Here is a 19,279-nt window from a genome sequence, read left to right on the forward strand (position 1 = left end):
TTAGTGAATTAAAGGAGTGGATGGCTGAGAACGACTTGTCTTAAAACACAGATAAAACAGAGATGTTAATTGTTGGAGGGAATGACGCTGATCACAACAATATTCTGTCATCATTTAACTCAGTTGGAATCACCATTAATTTTACAGAATCAGCCTGCAATCCAGGAGTTATCTTTGACTCTAGCATGTCATTTAAAGCACATATTACAAAGTTGTCCAAATCATGTTTCTTCCATCTTAAAAATGTTGGGAAATTAAGGTACTTTCTAAATAAGCAGGATTCTGAGAAATTAATTCATGCATTTATTTCTAGTAGGATTGACTACTGCAATGCGGCGTTCACTGGATGTTCTTTATACAGCCTCCAGTTAATCCAAAATGCTGCTGCAAGAATTATTACAAGAACAAGAAAGTATGAACACATAACTCCGGTTCTTAAATCCTTACACTGGCTCCCGGTTAAGTTTAGGGCAGATTTCAAAATCCTCCTTTTAACATACAAAGTATTAAATGGCCATGGTCTGGCTTACTTGTCTGAACTTATTATGACTTACAAACCAAAGCGCACATTAAGATCTCAAGATGCAGGTCTGTTTATGGTTCTAAGGATTAATAAAATAACAGTGGGAGGTCGAGCTTTTAGTTACAGGGCCCCTAATCTGTGGAATGGTCTGCCTGCTACTATAAGAGATGCTCCTTTCTTCTCAGCTTTTAAATCCCAGCTGAAGACTCACTACTTCAGTTTAGCATATCCTGACTAGAGCTGTTGATTAACTGTACAGACTGCATCTCAGTTGTTAGTCATTAGCACTAAAAACATACAGTAAGTGACATAATAGTTATAATTGGAAACTAACCCTCACCTATTCTGCTTCTCTTCTTGGTACTCAAATGTGGCGCTTGGTGCCACGGCCCACCTGCCAAGTTGTTTTGCCTGACTAAGGTAAAGTCATCCCTGATGGAGGATCACAGGAATCGTGGGAAAGAGGGGTCCTTTCATCAGATTAGTGCTATATCACCTGTGGAATGGCCAAATGGGGGAGGCAGCTTGATGGCTGAGGTCTCCAGGACTCTAAACAAATCCAAATCATATTATGTGATATCATCTACTGTTAAATTCTACTCCGTACTTCTAAAATTTTTATTTTTATACTGTACTGAGGATTTGTTCTGTTCTGTTCTTTTTGACACCCACTGCATGCCCAACCTATCTAGAAAGGGGTCTCTTTTTGAACTGCCTTTCCCAAGGTTTCTTCCATTTTTTCCCTACAAGGGTTTTTTGAGAGTTTTTTTTGTCTTCTTAGAGAGTAAAGGCTGGGGGGCTGTCAAGAGGCAGGGCCTGTTAAAGCCCATTGCTGCACTCCTCATGTGATTTTGAGCTATACAAAAAATAAATTGTATTGTACTGTATATGGATAAGCTACCTCCCTGAACCAATTTTTTAATAGATTTTCCCTCTCACTTCCAGCTTCTTCCAATGACCATTCACCTGTTCAGTCTGTCCCTTCAGAAAGTATCACATCTTGTGTACAATAGACCCTGCATGTTCCTGTTCCAAAGTAGACAGGTGCCTCTTCACCTAATATATAGACCAGTGGCACTTACGTTTCACACCAGGAAGACCTCTAAGAGACTGGTTTTGGACTATATGAGTCCTCTTGTGGTAGACAACTTGGTCCTACTGCAGTTTGCCTATTGGATAAAGATTGGAGTGGAGGATGCAATGATCTATCTGCTCCACAAGGCTTATTCTTGCCTAGGTAAAGTTAGAAGCACTGTGAGGATTGTGTTTTTTGATTTCTCCAGTGTCTTCAATACCATTCAGCCATCCCTGCTAAGGGGTAAACTCAGAGATATCCAAGTGGATGGTGTCCTGGATAATGGACTGTCAGGCAGACCACACTTTATGAGACTCAAGGATTGTGTTTCAGATACAGATGTGAGCAACACTGGAGCACTATATGGAACAGTCCTGTCTCCTTTTCTCTTAACTCTGTATACCTTTGACTACAAATTTAACAGCAGGTCATGTCACTTTCAGAAATTCTCAGATGATTCTGCATTTATGCGGTGTGTTGATAAAGAGGATGAGACAGAGGAGAGGAGCTCTGTGGAAAATTTGCTTCTTGGTGCAAACAGAATTGTCTGCATCTTAACATCAGTAAACCCAAGGAACAGGCTATCAATTTTCGCTGCACCAAAGAGCTTCTGTGTCCGGTCACTATTCAAGGAGTGTATGTAGAGGTGCTCTACTCCTACAAGTACTTGGGGGGTCCAAATTAATGACAGGTTGGACTAGTCTCGGAATACAGAGGAAGTATATAAGAAAGGGAAGAACAGGCTCTTTTTCTTTACCAGAGTGCTTTCTTTTAAACGTGTCGTTGCCAGTGTGATTATCTACATCATGGTGTGCTGGGCTGGTAATATCACTTTAAGAGTGGCCAATTGAATCAACAATATAATTAAAAGGGTAGGATCATAGAATGCACTCTGGACCCCATGGAGGTTGTAGCGAAAAAATGTGAGTGCCATTATGAGTAATGCTGCAAATCTTCTCCCTGAAACACTAACACCGAGTTACTTTCAGCCAACAAATTATTCAGCAGAAGTGTTTCAAGAAACATGATGGGGCTGCTTTATACCAACAGCAATACCGCTGCATAATGTCTCACTGGAACTGCAACAGCCAAGTCAAACTTTTCTTTCTTTTGAATTTTCTTGCTTTATAGTCATTCTGGTGTGTGTTCAGACCAAATTGTATGTATATTTTTTTATTTGCCTATTTATGTATTTATTTATAAACATATTCTGTAAAAAGACAAATTTCCCCCTGTGGACAAATAAAGTTCTATCTATTTATCTATGTATCTATCTAAAACAGTAGGATCATCATGTTTGAACGACTCTGAAAGCTTAATAAATCTAGGGGGTCCTCAATGCATCTGACTGAATGCTGTGCCAAATCTGTGTAGACAAAATGTTAAACATTCAGCCCAACCCACTATAAAGATTTTTACTGACTAAAGCAAAAGTCAATAGTTGATTTATTTATGGGTTTGTGCTTGTTGTTAGAAAGTGCTGCTTGATAATCTCTGTGATATGAATGGGTCAATTTGATGGATGGGAAGATAGATGTGTTTTACATAAAAAATACAAATGCTCCATACAAAATTAAGAACTAAGGTAAGGACTGTTTTACACAAGGGATATTTGGACTCAGCCATCAGAATTGGGAGTTTATCTGATAGTTGAGTAGCACGCATCTCTGATGATAAGAGTACTTTTATCCATTCCTCTAACCCCTAACTAACACTTAAACAGCAGAGGCATGTGCTAGCAGAACAAAGTCCAAATCCATAAAAATGTACTCAAACAAGACCATGCATTTGACCACTGCCTACTTGTAAGTACAGATTGTAACCTCACAGGTTTTTCTCATTACAAAACCATGTCAAAGCACTAGTGAAGTAGAGAGTTGCAAGAGTTATTTATTGTTTTGGATAAAAAATTTTGTAGCACGTATTGTTTTTCAATTGCAATTCTATCATATTAACCTGGCTGCAAAATATCAGTTTGCGGACATTTTTAAATGTAACCATATTGCGTGTGGCAGATACATCTACTTCAGCCACCTGAACACTACATTTCTCTAGCAATTACACCACAATTGTCAAACTCAGATCCTGGGGGGCCTCAGTGGCTGCAGATATTTATTTCGGCCCCTTTCTTAATCTTACTGTTACCAATGAAACAGTTATCTTTTGCCTCAATTTTAAGTGACATTTTTTTAAGATCCACAACTATTAATTGTTTCTTTTTTCCTTGATCAGCAACCATAAAATAATGATACAATGTGAGTTGATGAGTAACCACCTAACTCATTGTTTTCAAACTCAATTTTGAGGCATGTTTTCTGCAACCAATTTCCTAATTAGAAGCCATTTCTTGCTAGAATAACATGTTGTTTAATTTGATGGCTTGTTAGTGGTCTCATTCTAACACAGGAGACATTTCCAAAACCATCGATTTTGTTTTTCTTTATACTGAAACAGACATTGAAAGATGGTGCAAATGGTCATCTATTGGCTTGCTTTACATCTAACTGTTGATCTGCTGGAAGCAATTTAAGTTTCTGAACCTTAACATGGAAGCCGTTAAAATGAATGCATAAGTGGTAGGATCTATTATCAAGAAAGTGGCTGCAAAGTAAACCTTCAGCCACAGTGGGCACCCAGCATTTTGACCTGCATATTACAAATTAAATGTGCTTTACTTTTGTCTTCTGGAAGTATTTATTCAGCAATATTTCAGCAAACAGAAGCATGTGTTTTGGGAACTCAATGCATACAACTGGGTAACTGGCATGCATTATGCAACATGAGTAACACAAGATTTCTTTCATGGACATTTTGATACAGTTTGCTGGATATGCAACCCTGCTAGCCCCTACTGATGCCCGTTTGTCCATAAATATATAGGACTGAACATTTTTCTCAGGTATCTCCAAGACTAACACAGTGCAAAAACACATTAAAAAAATATATTTTTTGGGTGGGAAATTCCTTTAAATATGTTACTTGACATTGTGATAATTTCATGTAATAGTATTAGGGTAATATGTAGTGGTCATATTAGGAGCATATTAGAATTATCTTTTTTCTTTATTCTGATTAAAATGTGATTTGAGCTTTGCTAAAGGTCTAATAATGTAACAAGTGTGTTTTTTACTGGATTAAACAGATATTAATGCTTTTTTTCTTGTTTTTGTTGATTCAAAGTGTAAAATTGACTTTATCTTTATATGTAATATGCTAACCTGGCTGTCCGTTTGTCTGTCAAGGATTTTAAATCACCTGTAGCTCGCAAACCGTTTGAATTATTGACCTGAAATTTGGTACACTTATACTACGTGACGTCTACTATCTGCTTTCAGGGTGATGGCTGACCTCTAAGGTTATTCCTCTTTTTATTTTATTTTATTGTAGAATCAACTCTCAGCAGGGGCCAGCAGGGTGGCCGTGTGTTGCATGCTTACGGGTGCCAATCTCATCCCTACCACCTTCGCCATCAGTTCCCCTACCTCTTCATATCTTAAATCATTCTTGAGGCAGATTGAAGAAGTGAAAAATTAAGGAAAACGTACTAAGTAATTGCAAAAGAAACACTGATTTAATCAGTTTTAACGAGAAAAGATGCCGAAGAAAGAAGAGGGCCGCTAGGGTGGAGAAAAGAAGACCTGCTCAGCAAGCGCATTAACCTCTGAGCAAACAAATGGTAAATGTACAGAGAAGGAGAATAAAAACTAGGAATGCTCACGTCAAGTGTATTCAATGCACATTACTGGTTGGAAATAATTGAAGATTTTGATTCCATGAACATTTTTTTTTGTTCTTTATTAACTTTTTTTTTATTCTTTTTAAAAGGATTATGCTGTCATGTGGAACCCTAGGGCTGCAGGAAGGTGGAATGAGGCAAACAGGAATTTGTTAAAAGGAAGAGTTTCACTACCAGCTGACAGCTAAATAAGGGAAAAACAGAAAGATGCCCCCAATGTCCTAAAAACAAGCTCCCCCTAATGTAGAGGAGATGCATTTACAGTGGCTTTACATGCTGTAAGTCAATACTTTATAATAATGAGAGACTTCAGCTTTTGATTTTTAATAAATTTGAAAACCCTTCTGAAAACATGTTTTCACTTTGACATCATGGACTACTGAGTGAAAGACTGATGGGTAAAAATGGAACATTTAATGGAAAATTGATCAGTTTACAATTATATCTAAACCTCAATAAAGCGTGCAGAAATTGAGAGGATCTCAATGCATTCTGAATTCACTGTAGTCGTGTTTACTTTCCAGTACCTCTCAAATCATGAGGCATTCTCTGCTGAATGCATTAATGAAAGACATTTAGAAATGTACACTTCATGTTTCTATAATTCTGAAATGGTTTATTGTAAGCCCCAGTCCTGCGATTCTCATTATCTGTCATTGCTGTGCTAAACATGACACGGTCTTGGTTAGCATACTCTAAACTGACCAAATGGTGTCACTCCTCCATTCCCTTTACCTGCAACTGAGGAAAGGAGGTCTGATCAGATACAAATTAACTGCCATTTATCCTATGATTCAATCACACTGTCTTTAGTTTTGTGCTCTTGGAAGAGTCAGTCCAAGAAGGATTCTGCTATGTGCAAGCCTGTGTTACAGATGCTTCAAACACCTCCTTGCCTGAAGTGACTGTTCATGGCATTCGGGGGATCATGTGAATAAATTACTCGACAACTGGCATTTCAGTTCACACTATGTGGCAAAATAAGCTACAGAAGAACTGATCTGAAGATTTTTATTGGATCACATCTGATGCCTATTTAAAAAGGCAAATGATTCAAAATGTATAATCCTAGTTCATAATATTTTCTAATATTCTCAGATTGATTTAAGGTCTATAAACTTTACATGCAAATTATTCATGGCACAGAAAAATGAGCTTATGCCTTTGCTCATCCAAGTTCCTTTACATGATCACTGACAATACACCTTTAATAAAGTAGCAAATCCTCAAGAAGATGTGCTCTTTGAAAACTCAGCGAAAGCAGAAAAATAAGAAAATTTTAATAAAACATTGTATCTGTTGTCCTTGATTGTCTACAGAGTCCTAGGTTTGAATCTTAGCCTGGTCATTGCCTCTGTGGAGTGTGAATGTTTTTTGCATATCTAAAGGAGTTTAGCTCTGGGTGGTCTCGTTTAAGCGAGTGCAAGTGGAGTGTGTTGGGTCGACTATTTTCATTTGGTTTCTGCTATTCACTTCATTCTACTAGGCTCTAACACCAGCAGCTCTGCCTTGTACTAAGCAGGTTGGGGAAAAATGAATGGATAAATAATTTCAACTTGTCATTTTACCCAATTTTTCATTGAGTACTTTTAAAATTACTGTGAACAAACGGAAACCTAGGATAACATTTAAGATTGAAAAAATATAATTAAAATTTTGTAGAGAACTAATTTTCTGCAGCACATCTTAAAATTAATTTAAATATTTTAATTCTGATAAGGAAAAGTTTGAGGAATGGGAGCTTAAGGAGACATCCGAGGTACTTACCAATTCAATTTTGGCTGGATCCGATAGTAGAGCTGCCCCCATTCCACCCTGAAAGAGGAAATAAATAAACATGGGATTTGTTTTTATATACAGGTTGACAAGAGACCAAGCCATAATAATAAACCATTCAAACAATCACACAGAGAAGTGAATGAACACACACTGAAATGTATACCTTAACAGATTAACTCTGCCAGAAAGCTGTGGGGCCAGATGGAATCAGTCCTCAAGTTCTTAAGGCCTGTGCTGACCAACTCTAAACGAGTACTCTTGTGGTAGACCACCTTGGCCCACTACAGTTTGCCTACTGGGCAAAGATTGTAGTGGAGGATGCAATTATATATCTGCTCCACAAAATTTAGTCTCATCTGGACAAAGCTAGCTGCACTGTGAGGATTATGTTTTTTGATTTCTCCAGTGCCTTCAATACCAACCAGCTATCCCTGCAGAGTTCTCCATAGCGTCTTTTAGCCAGGCGCTTCATCCTGCTAATTTAGTTGAGCGCCCGGCTGTCATCTCGCATGACATTGTGAGATGACAGCCGCAGATCAGCAGGCACAGGCAGATCTAATGATCTGCAGAGATGGAAAGGCATGAGCGGGTGGGTGGGCAAATACTGTTAAAGCTAATAGCGGGTGTCGAGGCAGAGCAGAGTTCACAAGCAAAGAGTATAGGGAGGTGGGGTTTCGAGAGCGGGCTGTACATGGTAATAGCGGAGGTGTTGCAGCTTAATATAGTTGCAAGGAGTATGGAAAGGTGGGCGGGCGAGAGGGGGCTGTACATGCTAATAGCGGGAGCGGAGCGGCAGTTCACAAGCAAAGAGGATGTGAAGGTGGGCGGGCAAGAGGAGGTCTGATAAAATAAAAAAAGTCTAGTGAAACCAGCCTGTCAGATATCAGAAAAAAGGTGTCAGGAAGTGATATCTCTGGTCTCATCTGCGGCTGTGCATACAGCAGCTCTCTTCTTGTAAAGTACATAGCAAACCAATATATACACATACAGTTGTTTAAGCATTAGGTGTGTTCTGTGTGCAAAAATCCTTGAAGCACTCACTGTGGTTACTGTTTAAAGTGACCCCATCTGTCGTTCTTATATTTGCTCATATTTGGACCTGCGTCCATATTGCAAAAAGTGTGCAGAAACCCTTGCAGCACACACTGTGTCCTGAGCAAAAGTTTTGACACTGAATTGCTGAGGGTTTTGTACGGAAGCGTATTAGGGCCACAGTGAAGAAAAAAAAAAAAAAACTGACAAAGTGAAGAAAAAAAAACTATATGTCGAGAATAAAGTCAACATGTTGCTACATAACTTATAACGGGGGTTAAAGAAAATCTAGTAAATTAAACAATCATTTTAAGATGAAGTTTAGTTTACGATGTTCTACTTTAATGACAAACTACAAGAATAAAGTCAACATGTCGAATTTAATCTCGAGATAAATGGTGAGAATAAAGTAGAAATGTTGAGAATAAAGTGGAAATATCTACTTTAGTCTCGACATAAGCGTCGAGATTAAAGTGGAAATGTCGAGAATGCGTACCTGCCGTAGTGCAAGTGTGAACTGAATATCCAACAGGTTTTCCCTTTCCCACTCAAAAGTCTTATTCATAGGTACTTTAAATTTTTTCAAACGTTTTACCAACAAGAGCAAAAGAAATGTACAGAAAACAACACTGCTCAGTTATTTCAGAAAAGAGACGTCACAGACTAATGAAGGTGCGGTATCAACTCCTCATGTGGCAATTTCAGACAAAGACATTGCAGAGGCTGGTCCATCAGGGGTCTCTTCAGCACACACTCTGCCAATTGATAAATCTAAGCACCGCTTATCCGGCATAAACAAACAATGGTTTAAAGATTTTGATTGGCTAATGGTCAAAGAAAATGTTATGTGGTGCTCATTGTGCATGAAATACTCAAACAAACACCCCCTAAGGAGGGGTTACTTTGGGTAAACGTGCCATACACAAGAATTCGAAAAGAAAGCTTGGTGGACCATGAAAAAAGTAAAACACACATTGAGTCTTCTGCTGACCTTTTAGGAAAGCGTGTACTAGAACAAACTGGAATTGGTCAAATTGAAAGATCTGTATCTTTATTAAATAACTTACAGAGAGATGCCTTTGTGGGTGCTTTAAGATCCATGCATTGTTTAGTAAAAAAATGATTTGCCACATACAACATTGTTTGAAAAGCTGTTTGAACACTGTAAAGAAATGGGTTGTTCCTTTTTACAACATCTCAATGTTAGTAAAAATGCACATTACACCTCTTAAAGAATAATGCAAGAGCTGCTGGATGTCTTAGCATCAGAAATAAAATCTAACATGCTGAAAAATATACACACAGAAAAGTTTTTCAGTATTCTGTGTGATGAAACCACAGATATCTCAGATGTAAAACAATTAATTATTTACATTAAATATGTTTGCCAGGTCACTAAAAAGGTCAGAGTTAGTTTTGTATCAACCCGCAAAATGATTGACGGCAAAGCGGAGACTATAACCAACACACTGAGTGAGAATATGGACACTCTAGGCTTGAAAATCTGGTTGGACAAGGGTCAGATTGAGCGGCTGTTATGATTGGGAAACAGAAAGGTGAGGCAAAACTGCTTAGAGATAAAACATCTGGACTCTTGGTCAACTGCCACTGTGTAAAACCACTGATTGGCCCTTGCAAGGGCCAAAGCAGCAGCTGCTGTACCTTATTTAACAAAACTGAACATCTTAAGGCAGCTATTCTATTTCTTCCAAAATTCTTCAGTTAGGATGGCTGGTTTAACGGAAATTCAAAATATTCTGAACATTCCCCAGATTAAGCTGAAAATGGCCAGTGACACTAGATGGCTGTCTGATGACTTTGCAGTACAGTCACTGCGACAGTGTATGATGAATGATCTCCTTGGAGGGCCCAGATCCTGGGCACTTTGATTATGGGAAAGCTTCAGACAACTGGGCCTCTAAGAAGAAAAGAAGAATAAATATTTAACTGAAGACACCTTCTGCATATGCAAGTTGGCTTTGAAGAATATTTAAAATTTTTTCTTCATTAGGTTCCCTATACTTTTTTTCAATGTTTTTATTTTTCTTCCCGACAGCGACAATACTTGTGCCTCTTGGTTTATGTCATAAAAATTGTTATTTAAATTTTTTGTTAAAAAATATTCTTTCACAAGTGTCAAGTCTTAAAAAAGGAAGTCATATTGAGCTTTGGATAATAGTTAATAGTAATTAACTAATAAAAATATTGCACATTTAATTTTCCACACCACCAAATTTCCCCGCCCCACCCCACCCGGCTACTTTTTCTTGCCACTTGGCTGGAAAAAATTTCTGGGGAGAACACTGCCCTGTTAAGGTAAACTCAGAGATATGCTGGTGGATGAGCCTATGATGTCCTGGATAATGGACTGTTAGGCAGACCACAGTTTATGACACTCGAGGACTCTCACTCTGTACACCTCAGATTACAAATACAACACCAGATCATGTCACTTGCAGAAATTCTTAGATGATTCTGCACTTACTGGATAAACAGATAAGGGGAATGAGTACAAGAGTCTGTTTGTTTCTTGGTAGAAAGAGAATTGCCTGTAGCTTAACATCAGCAAAATCAAGGAACTGGTCATTGAACTTCTTAGCAAGAAAGAGCATCTATATCCAGTCACTATTCAAGAAGTGGATGTAGAGGAGGTCTACTCCTACAATAAACTATAGAAGAAAAGGCAGAGCAGGCTCTTTTTTCTTAGGAGACTGTGTTCCTTTAATGTGGAAAGTGACTGCCTTCACATTTTCTAGAACTCTGTGACGGCCAGTGCAATTTTCTGCAATGTGTTTTGCTGGGGTGGCAACCTCACTTCAAGGGAGGCCAACCAAATCAACAAGCTAATAAAAAGGGCAGGCTCAGCTATAGGATGAATTCAGGACCTCCTGGAAGTCATAGTGAAGGAGAAAATTAAGACAAAATTGAGTGCCTTTAGGAACAATGCTGCACATCCTCTCTCTAACACACACTGAAGACATTCAGCCAATGAATTATTCAGCAGAAGTGTGTGAAGAAACGTGACGGAGGCCCCTTCATACCAAAAAAGCCAGATAAAGGGTGCCTTGTCAGTCAATCTGAAATTTCTTTGTTTTATTGTGTGTGCTTAATGTAATCTTTAGTTAAAAGTATGTACATTATGTATTATTTAATACCAATAACAGCACACTGCATGATAATGTGCAGTGAATACACTTGACTTATAGTTTTCAGACTCTTTCTCTGTATGTTTAGCATTCATTTGCTCAGAGGTTGATGAGCTTGCTGCTTCTTGAACAGCCCTTCTTTTCTCCACCCTAGCGCCTACATCTTCTCTTATTTCATCGCCATCTTTTCACATTAAAACTGATTAAGTCAGTGCTTGTGTTGCAATTACTTAGTACATTTTCCTTAATTTTACACTTACGCTGGCACTTAAGTTTTCAATCTGCCTCAAGAATGATTTAAGATATGAAGAGGTAGGGGAAGGCCGGGATTTGTTCCTGCATTGTGCCCTGTGTTGGCTGGGATTGACTCCAGCAGACCCCCGTGACCCTATGTTAGGATATATATATATATATTTTTTTTTAATTGATTTTATTGTAATTATTTCATACAAATAGATCAATTTTTACAAAAAAATAGGACTGAAAACAAATGAACCCCCACCCCTGAGAAAGAGAGCATGGCCAACGGAATAAAACTTAAAAATAGTAAAAATAAATAAATTGATGAGTTTAATAGGCAGATACAGATAAATGGAGAAGAAAAAGAAATGGGGAGAGAATCTATGTTAGGACATAGCGGGTTGGAAAATGACTGACTGTCTAAAAACAGGAATAACATTAGAGGTCAATCATCACCCCGAAAGCGGATAGTAGACGTCACGTAATATATGTGTACCACATTTCAGGTAATAGGTCAAACAGTTTGAGTATTATATAATAAGATTTACAATTTGCGTTTGCCAGTAAATACCCCTCTGAGCCCGTACTTAGTAAAGAGTTCTATAAAAAAAAAAAAAAGGATTGAACCGAACTATGTTGTGGAACAGTGTAAATAAAATGACGACTTATTTAAGCTATTTCAAAGTTTTAAAAATGAATTTCTCCGATCAAAGCAGAGAGAGTTTTTTATTACAATATATATTTTGTTTTCTTTCTTTGCACTAAACTGCTACATTATCGTCTATAATCACTCCACATTCCCAGGTATAGGACTCAATGATGTTTCCAACATCTGAAATTCAAGATACACTCAAGGTGTCCAATTTCTTTACTATATGTTTGTATAAAATCAAATTATGCATATAGTTGTATAACTATTTAATAAAATGCTAAATAACAATGAATTAGATACAAATTCAGAACTGCTGCACAACCAGTCCTAAATATAGAATGCATAAAATGGTTTAGGAGAGACAGTATTCAGAAATTAGTTTTTACAGTTTAAATGACATTACTAAACAGAAATGGTCTCAATTGGGTTGTCAAGGTTGGCTGGGCTATTTTCATTTTTAAATATCATGCTGGCAATAAATGATTGGTAATAATACTTAAGGATCACAATGAATGTAAAGTTATGGAAGATTTGATGATGTGGCAGTGACTGATTTTTACTTTACAAAAGCACACAAAGCAAATTACTGCACACTTCTGGTTTAGCAGCAGGTGATCATGACTTGTACTTTTTGGTTCTGAAATTCTTTCAAGTTACACACATCTTTTACCAATAATAAGCAAATACTAAGAATGAAAATACGATCACTTTCACCATGTATTAATGCCAGCACCTAAAGTACTAGCTAAATAGCTGCATAAATAAACCTCTTTCTATATTCCATAAACAATGCTTGAGAGAAACATCTGTGATTATATCCTTGTAATTCATATCTCATCTCCCTGTCCTTTTTAGCCCCAACATGAAACCCAGGCTTCTGCTATAAGCATAACGACAGAACTACAGCTCCTCCTGGCACTGGGGAAAGGTCACTAGAGAGACAACAGAGTGGGTATAACATGTAAGAGATCTGGAGTTCCAAAATGGAAGGGAACCCTCAACAGTAATAGAATGATTCACTGGGGGTTGACTACATGACAATCCTGGACTTTAACTGAGTGGCATCTGATACAGGTAAAACTCCAACTTTTACTACCAGTGCAATTGGGAGAGTCTTTGGTTCAGCACAAACCTGAGTAAAACATAGTTATTAAAATAAAAATGTCAGGGACTTAGTTAACTGATTTGAAAGTTGAAGTGTTTAACTTTTTTTAGTTACTTCATCAAAGAGTCACTTGTGACAATTTGTTTAATAAATATTTTGTAACAGGGAGTCACATTCTAAAAGAACAGTAATGACAGATTGCAATTACATGCATTACCACACTTTATTGTGAATATGATTAACTGTACTTTACAATGTTTTGTAGTTACAAACTACATAGCCCAAACAGGATTATGGTGGCTCGATAGCTTCCAAATCAAGTGATGTAAAACTGAAATCAGCTGAGGTCCTGTTTTTCGTTATTGGTTGTGGAGGGTCTATGACTAAATGTGGTTGATATTTTTTTCTTAAATACCACACGTTTGAAGAAAATACCCGATAGAGAGAATCTCTTTTGAAGTGGGAATATTTTAGCTGCCTCAGACCATGATAGAGAGCAAATCTAGACCTTAGGTGATAAATTACAGTGCCAGGGAAATACTCGGTCATTATGATAAGCCAGGAGGTTGTTTTTACTGTTGTGTAAATACTGAGTACATATTGATTGAATCTATGCTTAAAGCAACACTTATAAAATTACCTTTCCCTTACATTAATTTCTAGATAAGTGACTTCTTGCTTTTTTAACTATACAATTAACATACTCCAAGCAGCAGAAATGAGCAGGTGTACAAGCGACTAGCCCAATAGACTCTACCGGCATTTGACTAACCTGGACTGCCAATCTATTTTGCATTTAAGATTAGCTGTCAGTTCAATAAAAGAGGAGAATATATAAAATATACAAGTTGGAGTGATCTCTCTCTAAGGAAATTTGAAACAGTAAACAAATCTGTACCGGTCTCTATATTAAGATTGAGTTTACAAAAGTTTTTTAATTGTGGGTTTTAAAATTTGAAAATTGTGCGTAGAATGCTATATTTGAAAAAACTTAACAAAAATGGAAATTTCTCAATAATTTCTTTGAAGAATAAGTTCCAAATTTATCAGTGCACTGCGAACTGAGTTGTTACACAGAGAGAGACAGATGATGCAAACGTTTAGCTAGATAGATTTACAACACTGTTAAACTAGGTTGTAGTGGCCCACCAGAGTTTGAGTAGGAACTTCACATTGTTTTTTGTTGCATTTCACATGCTAGAAGGGCTGGAGGTACTCTTGCCCAGCCCCAAAATGTCACATTAGGAAAACAAACTACCTGCAAACATGGTTTGAGTTTCAAAGTTGATGTGCCATACATTTGAAGTCTGTGAGAACACAGAAATTCAAGTTAAACGTGAATGCATTAACATAGGCTTGTTTCCTGCTGGTACGGGAGGAGAGGCTACCCTAAGAAGAGTTCACTTATCTTGGGGTCTCGTTTACAAGATTGACCAACAAACTGGTGAAATGGAAGCAGTTTCCCCAGAAGTTGTGCAAAACCATGATGTTCAAGAACGAGCCAAGTCCTCAGACATTTAATCTATATATCCATTCTCACCTAGCGGCATAAGCTCTGGGTAGTGGCAGAAAAAAATGAAATATAAAATGCATGCTGTCTAAAATGAGGTCTGAGAAAACTTGATCCATATCGAGCCAAGAAAGTTGAGGTACTCTGAGCATGTAGTTATGACACCATCATCAGGCAAAACCCATTGGGAAAAGACCCAGGACATTCTGGAGGGATTATATATATTGACTGGCCTATAAATGTCTAGGAATTCTATAGGAGGACCTGGGAGATGCAATTGTGGATAAGGTGGCCTGTTGCTACCACAACCCTCAAAAGAATAGACAGAGTAAAAGTTAAGAAATAATGCCAGACCATACCATTCTCAAACTTGCTTAAACCAATTAAGGCTTGTGAGAGGGCTGAAGCCTATCCCAGCAGCACCAGAAAAAGAAGCAGACTTTGCATGTAAACTACTTACTTTTATTTATTTTTCTCAGCTGTTTCAAGGGAACATGCAAGTACAAACTTCACTCTACTATGTACACTTCATAATAAACTATACTTAAATATATTGCATTTCCTTATATGTTAACACTAATATCAGTATTGCTGAGCTTTAGACTTTCAAGATGATGGGCTGGGAACACTGTCTTAACACATTTTGATATAATCTAATCCTAATTATGTTCAAATAAATTGTTATTTCAGACAACAACAGCAACATTTATTTATATAGCGCATTTTCATACAAATGATGTAGCTCAAAGCGATTCACAAGATAAAATATATATTGTGGACGCTGGCCCGGACACAGACGGACAGACATCGTTGGCTCCACCACACACTGTTTATTTACAATAATTATTTACAAATTACGTGCACTCACAACCCCAGTGCATCCAGCACCGATTCCCCCAATGTCCAGGCCACACAGTTCCAGTGTCTTTCTCCTGGCCGCCTCTAGTCCTCCCTCCAGCTCCGTCCTCTTCCACCCGACTTCTGCTGATGACTGGAGGGAGGCGGCCCCTTAAATGGGAACCCGGATGGGTTCCAGCTGCTGCCCGGCATTCGTCCATAGCCACACCCCAGTGTGGCGGAAGTGCCGGCTGCGCACCCGGAAGCTGTCCGGGTGTCCCCTGTCGTCTTCCCCCCAGCACTTCCTGGTGTGGTGGAAGTGCTGGGCTCCCGGGATATTCAGGCACTTGGGCGCTGCCTGGCGGTGGCCACGGGTCCCTACAGGGCTGGGCTTCCAAGCCCTTTACCCGAGGCCCCCAACATAACCAGGACGGACGCCCCCGTTTAGGCAACACTAAATAACAAAGAATAAAGTAAGATCCGTTGGCCGGGAGGACAGAAAAAAAAAAAATCTGCAGGGGTTCCAAGGCCATGAGACCGTCCAGTCCCCACTGGGCATTCTACCTAACATAAATGATCTAATTGAGTCCTCATGTTTTCAGGCTTCACTTGAAAAAATTTGATGACAAAGTTATTGAATGTGTGTATGTACAGTATGTGTTTGAAACAACATTAGAGTGATCCCTCACTATATCGCGCTTCGACTTTCGCGGCTTCACTCCATCGCGGATTTTAAATGTAAGTATATCTAAATATATATTACGGATTTTCCACTGGTTCGCGGATTTCTGCGGACAATGGGTCTTTTAATTTAAAGTACATGCTTCCTCAGTTTGTTTGCCCAGTTGATTTCATACAAGGGACACTATTGGCGGATGGCTTAGAAGCTACCCAATCAGAGCATGTATTACGTATTAAATAAAACTCCTCAATGATATGCGATGTGCTTCCTGAGCGGTGCTTGATTGTTTGCTTTTCTTGGTCTCTCTCACTCTCTCTGATGTTCTCTGCTCCTGACGGAGGGGGTGTGAGCAGAGGGGCTGTTTGCCTAGAAGATACGGACGCTACTCTAAAAATGCTGAAAGACTACCTTCACATTGCTCCCTTCTTTGCGGCTGCTTTATCTCGGTGCGCATACTTAAAAACCCAACAGCACATATTGATTTTTTGATTGTTTGCTTTTCTGTCACCCGCTCTCTCTCTCTGACATTCTCTGCTCCTGACAGCGCTCCTTTGAAGAGAAGATATGTTTGCATTCTTTTAATTGTGAGAAAGAACTGTCATCTATGTCTTGTCATGGACCACAGTTTAAACTTTTGACTAAAGGGTGTTATTTCATGTCGAGAGGGCTCTAATAATGTTAACAGTGTGGGAGAGTTTATAAGGGCTTAAAATATATAAAAATAACCATATAAATAACTATCTGTATCACAAAAGCTGAAAGTTTATACTTTGAATTAAACTTTGAATAAAAACTAATATGTGTCATGGAAAACTTGTAACAGACATTTAAATACTAATACATCATATTTAAGAGAAGCACTGATATCATGAGAAAGACAATAATATGGAAGCTGAAATTGAAGATGGAACCTCACGAGTTCATCACTTGCATGCCATACTGTAATCTTAGGCATGTCTAAGTCATCAAGCCAAAAATTAGTTAAAAGTACATTAAAATACATTTTATTTCTTTGTACTAAATGTATAGTTGTAATTGTGAGATCATTTGTCCGAATTCTGAACGTTCCTTAAAAATATTCATGTAGTTTCAATGGCTATGCACACAGAGGCTTACACAACATATTGTCTGTAGATATTATTACAACACATGTAAACTAGGAGCAGAACTGATATATTCCCTCACTCGCTGTGACCAGTTTATACAAGGTGCATTAGGGGTAATGGATTTTACAGCAATTCCAATAAATAAATGAAGCCCTTCATAATGATTCAGGGTGCTTGACAAGCAAAATAATGAATATGCATGTCTCCATCTTGAACCTCAACTTTGGCCATGGATGGCTCCATATGATCCAGCAGCGTTTACACTGTAATATAAGGCAGATTGCTTGTATTAAAGAATCGATAATTAATCTTAGATTATTGTGAATTTGTCACACTTACTGACTGCAGAACTGGTTTTTAAGGCTGCAGTTTTTAGCGTTGCACATGTTTTCCAGTCATTACATGAAATACAGAACTATTCAGGCCTCCCATTGGTCACCTGTTTAGACTAAGTAAACCTCAAAAGACGTGCCTTTCAGTTACCTTTCTCCCCAGACAGTTCATCAGGTACTCAGACAATGTTTATATATGTTATCATTTCATCAGCTCCATAAATACTGTGTCCTCAATACACCAGTCTAAAAAGAATAGGCAACATCCGCCTCAAAATCACGCAACACCAGATGGGCTTGATTTGACTACATTGGTCAACTCCAACGGACTGCTTTCTGAGTATATCCCTAGTAGAAACCCTTATCATCCACAAATAGGCTTTATGATTCAGCACTTGTCTTTTTTTGTGTGTATCTAAACAAATATTTATATTGAATTCATTCAAGATTTTATAAATAAAAGTTGTTCCCATACATTAGGTTTAACCAGTAAAATCAATTATAAACAGACAATACACAAGAATAAAGTCAGAAATCCTTTATAGTTTAGAAAATTAAAAAGGATACACAGAGAAGAATAAAGGAAAATATAAACTGACAGGGAGTAAAATTCAAATACTAAATTGGCAAAATTGATAAGAAAATCAGGACTATTGCTAAAAATAAAAAACTAAAGGAATAAAAATGGACAAATAATATAACAGAAAAAATATAAATTAAAACTGACATAGAAATGTGTATTAACCTTTAAAAACAAAAAAAATATTCTTTGTAAGAAGTGTAGTTTCAGCACATATAGAGAGGTTGAGACCATGCACTGATAACAACGTGTTGCCACATCCACCACACAATGAACCACCTCAGGATCCCAAATTAGGACCCGAGCATAGCCATGCAACAGGTGACACCTCAGCAAGACACTAGTTTGAATGGAGTGCACAATAAAATAAAAAACTCATTACTACACTTTCTCACTATACAGAATACAAAAACGTTAATTCATACATTCATTTCAAGGATTATTATTCAAAGCTTTATTATTTCCGGCCTGCTGTTAATTCAAAATGCTGCCCCAAATATTAATAATGTGACTAGAATTACAGCCACATACTTCCTTAGCCTATACATTGGTGACCAATATGGCTACTCATATTAAACTCGTTATGCTTGTTAGATATTCTAAAACACAACTTTAACAAACAGCTTGTCAATCATTTCCAACAGTTATTCATCTTTTCCATTATATTTCTCTAAGTGGTGTACTGCTCTGGTTCTGTGCGTCACTACTACTTTGATAAAAAATTACTGTCTATCTACAGAATGTGAAATCACAGTGATTATAAAACTTAGGAATCAACGGTGAGTCAAGTCAAGTGCACCAAGTTCCTTGGTGTGGCAGCTCATCTTATTTGGTTAATTAACACCACCTCCCGAGCCAAGAAGGCACACAGCAGCATCTTCACTTACTTCAGTGGCTGAAAGTAGCAAGCCTACCCACCCCTATTTTCACCACATTCTACAGGG

At 37.9% G+C, this 19,279-nt stretch overlaps 1 protein-coding gene across 1 annotated transcript in view; it reads right to left on the reverse strand.

Moving 5' to 3' along the window:
- Nucleotides 1–19,279, reverse strand: part of dus2 (dihydrouridine synthase 2) — a 90,014-nt gene that overhangs the window by 47,615 nt on the left and 23,120 nt on the right. Inside the window, exon 7 of the mRNA XM_039762943.1 lies at nt 7,102–7,149. Within this exon, the coding sequence (XP_039618877.1) occupies nt 7,102–7,149 (48 nt within the window). The remainder of the gene's footprint in view (nt 1–7,101; nt 7,150–19,279) is intronic.

Source organism: Polypterus senegalus, chromosome 9 (genome assembly GCF_016835505.1).
Source record: "Polypterus senegalus isolate Bchr_013 chromosome 9, ASM1683550v1, whole genome shotgun sequence".
Taxonomy (NCBI): domain Eukaryota; kingdom Metazoa; phylum Chordata; class Cladistia; order Polypteriformes; family Polypteridae; genus Polypterus; species Polypterus senegalus.